This window comes from Uranotaenia lowii, chromosome 2 (genome assembly GCF_029784155.1).
Source record: "Uranotaenia lowii strain MFRU-FL chromosome 2, ASM2978415v1, whole genome shotgun sequence".
In the NCBI taxonomy this organism is placed as follows: Eukaryota; Metazoa; Arthropoda; class Insecta; order Diptera; family Culicidae; genus Uranotaenia; species Uranotaenia lowii.
Genome location: NC_073692.1, coordinates 389,668,043 through 389,677,754, shown reverse-complemented (window position 1 = coordinate 389,677,754; position 9,712 = coordinate 389,668,043). Strand labels below are relative to the sequence as shown.

General features: G+C 44.4%; 1 protein-coding gene across 1 annotated transcript; it reads right to left on the bottom strand.

Moving 5' to 3' along the window:
* Positions 1–2,867: 2,867 nt before the first annotated feature.
* Positions 2,868–6,239, bottom strand: LOC129743263 (uncharacterized). Its single transcript, XM_055735244.1, has one exon. It carries the CDS (start codon positions 6,237–6,239, stop codon positions 2,868–2,870), a length of 3,372 nt encoding a protein of 1,123 aa, XP_055591219.1.
* Between the last annotated feature and the right edge of the window lie 3,473 nt (positions 6,240–9,712).

Below are 9,712 nucleotides of genomic sequence, written 5' to 3'. Positions count from 1 at the left end.
ATGTCAGCTGGTTCCCTATGAAAATTTGGATTGCTTATCAATTTTTTTTCTGGAAATCGGGGTAAAAATTTACTGTTTAGAAAACATATGCCTGATCATATGTACACATATAGTTTGAGTACACATATTCGATGATATATTTGATAAAATCAATATTCTGTTTAATAGGCGCATATATCCTGCGTCTTCTTACGCGCGTAAGCTGCCGAGTCGAAAGGTCGTGTTTTTTCTTTCGCTTCCCAATTTAACATCAATCCTTTTTTCCTGCTCGTGTTTCAAAGAATGTTTTCAAGTAATAAAATGTTTACTTCAATTAATTTATCGATATCAGTTATTACGCCGAAAGTGTTCAAAAAATAAAAGTGCAGGGGAAACTATAAAAATCGGAAATTGTGAGTAGCTTCGAGTTGGTTGTGATTTGGATCAATCCTTTGAATTTAGTGATAAAAAGGGAAAAATATACTACTAAAATGTTCGTGGTTTGCGCACTAAAACGGAGGAATTTTATTTGCAAGCAATTGATTGCAGCTACGATGTGATAGTTTTGACCGAAACTGGCTTGACAGATTCCTTCCATTCAACTCAACTATTTGGCAATGGATACAGTGTTTTTCGATGCGATCGAAGTTCATGCAACAGCAACAAAAAAAGCTTTGGTGGTGTTTTAATTGCCGTGAAACAATGTCATGTCATCAATGAGCATGGTAATGAACTGGAACAAGTTTGTGTGGCTGCTAACATCAACGGGAAAAAAATGCTGTTTTGTGCTGTCTATATTCCACCCAACAGGAGTAATTGCGCTCATTTTGTTGAGTCTCATGTTGCATCCATACGTGAGCTGTGCATCCGAGCTTCTCAAGGCGAGTCTATAATAGTTTGTGGAGATTATAATCAACCCCGACTGATATGGGAAGCGAATACGGGAGCCAAACTGTTGAATGTAACACCTCTTAGTGTAGCTGCTGCCACCTTGATTGACGGAACAAATTCGCTTGGTTTGGTTCAATTTAACGCAATCAGGAATCATCTTGAACGGACGCTCGATTTAGTTTTCGGTTTTAGTGAAGATGAAATCATCGTGAAAGCTGCTCCTGATGCCTTGGTTTCAGTAGATGTTCATCACCCACCCATTGTTTTCGATCTGCCCGCTGATTTGGCCGCCGAAGTTGCTCCGCCAAACGTTTCAAGAGATAATAGCAGACCTCTAAATTTCCGAAAGACTGACTTTTTGCTACTTTCAGAATACCTGAACAGCATTGAATGGGACGTACTTTTCAGTAACTCGCAGGTTGACGACATGACAGTATCCTTTTGCGATATAATTAGCGACTGGTTAAATTCAAACGTTCCTAGGTTCAAACCACAATTTTCCCCCGCTTGGAGTACACCAACGCTGCGAAATCTACGCCGTGAGAGGAATGCTAGTCTACGCAAACCAAGGAAAAATCGAACTGATGATTTGCAACAACAATTTAAAATAGCTAGCACTGCCTACCGAAGACTCAATGCTTTGCTATATAAAAACCATGTTTTGCGTGTGCAATCTAGTTTGCGAAGAAATCCTCGTAGTTTTTGGACCTTCGTCAACTCAAAACGCAAGTCGAGTGTTGAGGATTCAGGGGGTAGCTTACCAGGTTCAAGAATCGGAGGCTTTACTTTCCGTTGCTTCGCCAACGGGACGGAAAAGTAGCACCAAAAAGCGTTAATTCCTTCACCGCTGATGGGTCGATTTGTTCGCTGCTGCTAGGTCGGGAGGTGGTCAATTTCGCTGCACTGAATCAGTCCGCACACAATTCACAGCAGCTTTCTCGCCGTTCCGGGTTTCGGATGTGTTTTGGAAACACAAACACAAAATACACGACCGGTTTAACAAATAAAACACCACTTTATTAAACTTTTACTCGACCGACGGAACAAAACAACACGTAGGTAGTACGGAGCTGATGTTGCCACTTCGAGATTTATTTCAGACTGACTTATGCTGACTTGTTGTTGTTGCATCAGCTGGTTGGTGAGTTACCGCGTCAAAACAATTCATGCGGTAACTCACTGCTATGCTATTTCTTGTACTAGGGTTGTTCACTTTTTAACGATTTAACAATTACAGAAATATTTAAAGAAATTTTACATATAACAAAAAACTAAATTTAGGTTTGGTAACAAACATTCCGGCCACCTTGAAATGGCACGGACATTTCAACACTGCTTCGGTATTATTGGCGGGCCTTCATCGGTTTCCTTCATCTTCGGCTGCGTAGACCAACGGGACTCATCATGGCACCAGGGGGATCAGGAGGAGCGATTGGTACTGGGCGGTACGGACACCATCTGGAGCTTTGCCTTCTGGAACAAAGAGGAACCCAGTAGACCAACAAACATTCAGTAAAAGGATTGGAACCGCAATCACCTGGTGCTTTTGGTTGTCATACAGGAGCTAACTTAGAGTGTAGCTCTACTCATATAAGCTGCGACCACCGACTACTGCTAGGAACTCGATGGGAAAGGATGTCCACCACACGAAGCCGGAAACGATGAAGTGCGACCACACTCGGAGCGTTGATTTCTGCGGAGCAAGAAGGAACCCAGTAGCCCAACAAACAAAATAAGGGGGTATTGGAATTGCAATCACCTGATTTTCAAAATTGTCGTACAGGAGCTAACTTAGAGTGTAGCTCTACTCATTCAGGCTGCAATCGGCGACTACTGGTTCTAGGAGGTCCGCAATGTACAGGCGGAGTCGACGACAAGTGGTTCTGGGAAGCAAAAGGGAACCAAGTAGACCAACAAACAACGTTTAAAGATATTGGAACCGCAATCACCTGATCCATGTTATTCTGTGCAGGAGCTGTCTTAGAGTGCAGCTCTACTCATTGGTTGTTCCCAGGGATTGCAGCTTTTTGGTTCTCCAACGGGTTGCCCACATTCATCAGCTGGATCATCTTCGGTCTGCTTCGGAAACACGTGTGGCATTCATGGAATGTGCGGCGCACTAGGTTGCGTCCACCAATGATCCAATATTTTTGACGGATCGTGGCGAGCATTAGTTGTGGGCCGGCGTGAAATAAATTCCCATGATAAAACTTCGCCAACAGTTTTGAAAATGGGTGTTTCGCGAGCAGAACAATTTGATGTTTCGTAGCTTCCGGAACGGTTGCATTGGCCAGAACTTCTCTTATCCGAATGACTCCACCCGAATCCAGTTTTGTGCGGATGTACTTCAACTGCGATGAAGGTGGAAGACGGCCGATCGATGCAAGGGTGGCTAACTCCTCAAGAAAACTCTGTTTCCGGGCAAGACGACACAGAGCCAACTCTACCAGATCGGCGGTGGTTAGCGCTCGGAATGGATCCCTTTCCGACTTCCGTGCAGCAGCTTTCAACGAGCGGAAGTATCGTAGGCAGTTCGAGAAGAAATGCAATTGGTAAGAAGTGGCATTGGCGGAAAACACGTAGCGAGGAACTTGGATCGTAGCGATTGTATCTTGCGTGCTGTGAAACTCCTTCCAATCTGCTTGGTACGACGCTCGAAGCGCTTCAGGGACATTGGATGCCCATTTCTCGAGTGGAAAACCAGCAGAAGCAGCTGGGGCGGCAACAGGAAAACGATTGACTTCATCCTCAGCGAGGCGTTGTAATGTGCGAGTGGCCAAAAATGGTGCTGAAGCGAAACCGTACGTCAAAGTCTGCATCTCAAACGTTGCGAGAGGCTCTTCGGGACTTTGGCGCCAGAGAATTCGTTGGTTCGTACAGTCGTCTAGGTGCAGTTGTATTTGGCGGTACATCTTTTCAATGTCGGCTACGAGTGCGATTGGGTGGGTTCGGAAGCGCATAATGATCGACAGTAGATCGTCCTGGATAGTAGGTCCCACCAACTGCATATCGTTGATGGAGTAACTGGTTGATGTCTTGCACGAAGCGTCAAAAACAACACGGACCTTGGTGCTGTTGCTTGACTCCTTGAAGACTGGATGATGTGGTAGATAGCAGTGGGGGACAGAGTCGTCTACTGGATCAGTCAACTTGATCATGTGGCCCAAACGTTCGTAGTCGGCCATGAAACAAACGTAGGCTTCTCGAGTGGCAGGATCTCGCTTAAGTCTCCTCTCTAGACTTCCGAAGTGGCGCTCGGCGATGGATCTTGATTCACCAACACGTACCAGGGGATCGCTAGTGAGTGGCAATCTAACTACGAAACGACCGGACGAATCGCGAGTGGTGGTAGCACTGAACACTTCTTCACACTTTGTTTCTTCAGCTGACAGAGCTTGAGACGGCAACAGAGATTCGAGTTTCCAGAACCTTTCGGAGGATTGATCTTGGTATCGATCGATGGTCGTAAGATGGCATAACCGGGGAGTTTCGGAGGAATTTATTGGAACCGATCCGGATACAGCCCATCCAAACACAGTCTCAACTAGAGTCGGCATTTCATTGCCGAGGGAAATCTTGCTGCCGCCGTGAAGTTCGTGGTACACTTCTCCGCCAACGATGAGATCAATGTCCGCAGGAATGAAGAAATGTGGATCAGCCAGGTCAACGTCGGGAATTTTCCAAGCAGCAACATCAATTTTCACAGTCGGTAGGCAGACTGTTGGCCTTTTGAGGATAAGGAAATTTAACTCCGTTGCGTACTTGGTTACGGTTGAGCGAATCTTCGCAGTCAACTGGCGCTTGATCTGCTTGGATGATTCACCAATCCCTGAAACGGCTATGTCTACGGTAGAACGGCGGAGGTCGAGAGTGTTGGCTAACTTCTTCGTCATGAAGCTACACATACTAGCAGAATCCAGTAGCGCTCGCGCCGGAATTTCCTTCCCCGTACTGTCAACCACCAAAAGCATTACTGTTTCAAGCAAAACTGTACTGTTTGATGCCTGAACAGTCATACACACTTGTTGGCTCGAAGTTGATGGTTGCGGATCTACATCTGGAGGAGCGGTACTGCGCTGCGTAGCTGGTAGGGGCGAATTCAACAATGGCGACGTTGGTTCCGGTAGTGAATTGAAGGTGGTGGTCTTGATTGCATCGTGGAGGAGAGAATGATGCTTTCCATTACAGAAACGACAAGTGTGTCTGGAGGAACAGTTTCGAGCTAAATGGCCGGAATTGAAACAATTCCAACACAATCGATGGGATGTAACAACTTGACGACGGTTATTGGGTGAGAAACTGGCGAATTTCCTACAGCGAAATAGATGGTGTCGTTCGGAACATACTACGCACACGGGTAAATCGGGTTTTGGATCAGACGCAACAGGATTGGCCACTAATCGGAACGCCTTCTTCGGTTGGGATCCCGTCATCCTCGCTGGAATCGTTTGCAGATTGCGCTGTTCTTCTGAGACGATCGTCTTCAGCATCATCGCTCGAGAATACAGGAAATCGATCAACTCTTGGTAAGTGATGTCTCTCAGGTCGCTTGTTTTTTCCTCCCAGGCTCGAAGTGTCGTTGGATCCAGCTTGTAGCACAGTAGATTCACTAGCGGGGTATCCCAGTAACCTACCGGCTCACCCAGTTTAGCCATGGCCTTCACATGGCGATCAAAGTCATCCGTCAAGGTATGAAGATCCTTCGAAGACTCCTCTCTCAAAGGTTGGAGGTCATACATTGCCCTGAAGAGCTGTCGTTTCAGGTACCGCTGGTTATCATACCTCTTCATCAACGCTTCCCAAGTGATGAGATAACTGTCAGCCTCAACGTTTACGGACTCAAAAGGTTTCTTGGCTTCGCCTTCCAAACTCTGTAGCAGGTACTGCAGCTTTGCAACCGCTGGAACATCTGGATTCGAGTGCACCATGGACTTGAACGTGTCTCGGAACGACAACCATCGGGAAAAATCACCATCGAACCTCGGTAGATCTATTTTGGGCAGGCGTAGGTGAAACATAGCTGTATTGGTTGGTGCGGTCGGCTCTGCTGATGTAGAACTACTCAACCTTTCCGGTATGTTGTTCAAAAGGAATGCTTTCACCTCGCAAAACCTTTCCTCGATGGTCGATCTCTCAGCCAAACGCATTTCGAGCCGGTCTGGCCCATCCCACTTCTCGATGACGGTTTGCGCCTTCTGGAACTGGTCGTAGATCCTATCAACTAGATCTTGACGAACTTGGAGGCGCCCAACATCACGATCCACGTTGAACTCTCTCGTAAACCTTTCCACATCCGATAGGTTTGTCAGAATAGCCTTGCGACGAATGATGGCATCCTCCACTCTTTCGTCTGACTTGGTTTTCGGCATGTTGAAATACACTGACACTTGCTACCACCACTGTACGGTAACGAAAACACAGCACAAAAAACGCAAACGAAATCCTTCCCGAACCGATGTACTGGTTTTTACACGACGGCGGAAGTGTAAACCAATCGTACGATTAAATCCTTCCCGTCGCGGATTTACACTTCTACACGACGAAGAATGATACAAATCGTACGATGTAATCCTTCCCGTCGCGGTGTATCAAACTTAAAACGAAACGAAACCGAGAATTGTGTGTTAAAATCGACGAAAAAATCCTTCCCGACGCGACACACAATTCTTTCGCGAATACTGCCACCCACTCACACCCAATCGCATATAATTTCAATCAATATTGCCAATATTTGCCTCAGGTTTAAAAGGACTGAATTCGCCAATAAAAATTCAAAGTCCGAATTTCAATCAACAAAAAACATCAAATCCAAGTTTTCCAATTTTTGCTGACCGGTGTAGAGCATAAACATAACAGCCGATCACAATTAACAGCTGCTGATGGATTTGTGTAAACGCCTTGGCTTGGTTCCTTTGTGCGCTTTTTCGGCTCGTCGAACAATGTACAGCAGTACAAAAGGCAAGCAAAATGGCCCAATTTGATGCAGCCAGCGCGTCGAATAAGCAAAATGGTGTACTCACCGCTACCTTCTGTGTGGGGAATTCCTCCGATCCGGCCGAAGGACCAATGTTGAGGATTCAGGGGGTAGCTTACCAGGTTCAAGAATCGGAGGCTTTACTTTCCGTTGCTTCGCCAACGGGACGGAAAAGTAGCACCAAAAAGCGTTAATTCCTTCACCGCTGATAGGTCGATTTGTTCGCTGCTGCTAGGTCGGGAGGTGGTCAATTTCGCTGCACTGAATCAGTCCGCACACAATTCACAGCAGCTTTCTCGCCGTTCCGGGTTTCGGATGTGTTTTGGAAACACAAACACAAAATACACGACCGGTTTAACAAATAAAACACCACTTTATTAAACTTTTACTCGACCGACGGAACAAAACAACACGTAGGTAGTACGGAGCTGATGTTGCCACTTCGAGATTTATTTCAGACTGACTTATGCTGACTTGTTGTTGTTGCATCAGCTGGTTGGTGAGTTACCGCGTCAAAACAATTCATGCGGTAACTCACTGCTATGCTATTTCTTGTACTAGGGTTGTTCACTTTTTAACGATTTAACAATTACAGAAATATTTAAAGAAATTTTACATATAACAAAAAACTAAATTTAGGTTTGGTAACAAACATCGAGCTCTGTGCCTTCGTCCGTTTTTTATTATGAAGCTGTTGGGAATACTCCAGACACTTGCTGCTATTTGTTTGCAGAACATTTTAAGTCTGTATTTTTAGATTCCGTCACACCCGAAAGCGATTGCAGCGAAGCGACTAATCGTTTCTGCTGCTAGAAAATTGAAAACTTCTTTCGCGCCTGGACCGGATGGGATTCCGGCTGTTATTTATTCTCGCTGCATCGAAGCTGTTTCATTGCCTTTAACTCGAATTTTCAATAAGTCGTTCCAACAACGTAAGTTTCCTGACAAATGAAAAAGTTCGTATATGTTTCCTGTTTTTAAGAATGGCAAACGTCGTAATGTAAAATATTACAGAGGCATAACCAGTTTGTCTGCTGGTTCCAAACTTTTTGAAATTGTCGTTAGCCAAGCTCTTCTACGCGCATCATCGCATTACATAGCCAGTGAGCAGCACGGGTTCATGCCTGGGAGATCAGTTTGTACTGATCTGCTTGAATATACATCATTCTGCATGAACCAGATCGAAAAGAGAAAACAAATTGATGCTGTGTATACCGATATAAAAGCTGCATTCGACACTATCGACCATGGGATTTTGTTGGCTAAGCTGGCTAAGCTTGGTATTCATAACAACATGGTTATCTGGCTCAAATCCTTCTTAACAAATCGCTGTATTAGAATCAAGCTCAGCGATAGCGTATCCTTTCCATTTACGAATCGGTCTGGCGTCCCACAAGGAAGCAACTTGGGGCCCTTATTATTCGCTCTGTTCTTTAATGATCTGATTATCAGCTTAGAAGACGGAACCAAAATTGGATATGCCGATGATCTTAAAATATTTGTCCCTGTTATAGATATCGAAGATTGCGTTCGCTTGCAATCACTCTTGAATTACTTTGGCGAATGGTGCACACTGAACAAATTATCAATTAGTGTGTCGAAATGTTCCGTCATCACTTTTCATCGAAACAAAACACCACTCATCTACGAATATAAAATCGGCAACCAGCTTTTAAACAGAGTATCAGAAGTCGATGACCTTGGAGTCATCCTTGATGCACAGCTCACGTTTAACAGTCAACGATCTTCAGTCATCAATAAAGCGAATCGTCAGCTCGGCTTCATCACCAAAGTGGCGCATGAATTTACAGATCCGTTATGCCTAAAATCCCTGTACTGTGCGCTCGTCCGATCAATAATTGAACATGCTTCAATTGTTTGGGCCCCTTACCAGCTAAGTTGGATTTTGAGGATTGAGCGCGTGCAAAAGCGATTTGTCAGAGTCGCCTTAAGACACCTTCCCTGGCGCCACCCCGAAGATCTCCCCGCTTATCCTGAGCGATGTCAGCTTTTGGGTCTAGAAACTCTTGGATGCCGCCGAAAGACTCAACAGGCAGCATTTATCTCAAAAATTTTCAACGGAGAAGTGCAATCGCCAAATTTGCTAGGTATGATAAACTTCAGTGCCCCATCAAGGACCCTACGATCTGGCTCGTTACTATTCAATCAAACTCATCGAACTTCGTATGGCTTCAATGAGCCACTAAGCGCGATGGTGCGTATGTTCCAGGATGCTGAACACCTACACCAGTTTGGAGAATCTACAAGTCGCTTTATTCGTCGAATACGTAAGTCCAGATTATTTAATATTGTTTGACCGTGTTTTTACTATTCATTTAAACTTTTATGTTCGATGAATTAATATTAAAATAAGTAAATAAGTAAACATGATTTTCGAATCGTTTCTTAGGTGTGATTTAAATATACTGCAAATTGTACAAGTGGTTTTAAATTAAGTATTGCTTTTAAATGGGATCAACCCGTTTGCAAAATAAATGACAATATCAGGGTGCGATTACATAAAAGCCTATATTTTTCTTTCTAGCTTTTGTGCAATTATACCCCTTAGGCTCCGATAGCCTTATTTATAAAAATGGAGGAATGTTTTATGACACCATAATTGTTTCTATAAAAAAAATCTCAATATTTGAATACAAGTGCCGAAGAAGGTATTCACGTGGCTGGATCGAACGAAACATCTTTAACAGGAAATGAAGAAGAGATCTCGGAGGAAAGTGAGCCAATTCTGGTTATTGGCGATGAAGGAAGCTGCAACGGTAAAAATACTGAGCAGCCATCGGAAGTTCTGAAAATTTCTGATGATGTAGATGCAGCGACGGAAGAGAAGAAAAAACATTTTGAGCGGTC

What these genes read in the sequence shown, in the direction of transcription:
- LOC129743263 (XM_055735244.1), bottom strand. Translation starts at nt 6,239, where the DNA reads ATGCCGAAAACCAAGTCAGACGAAAGAGTGGAGGATGCCATCATTCGT.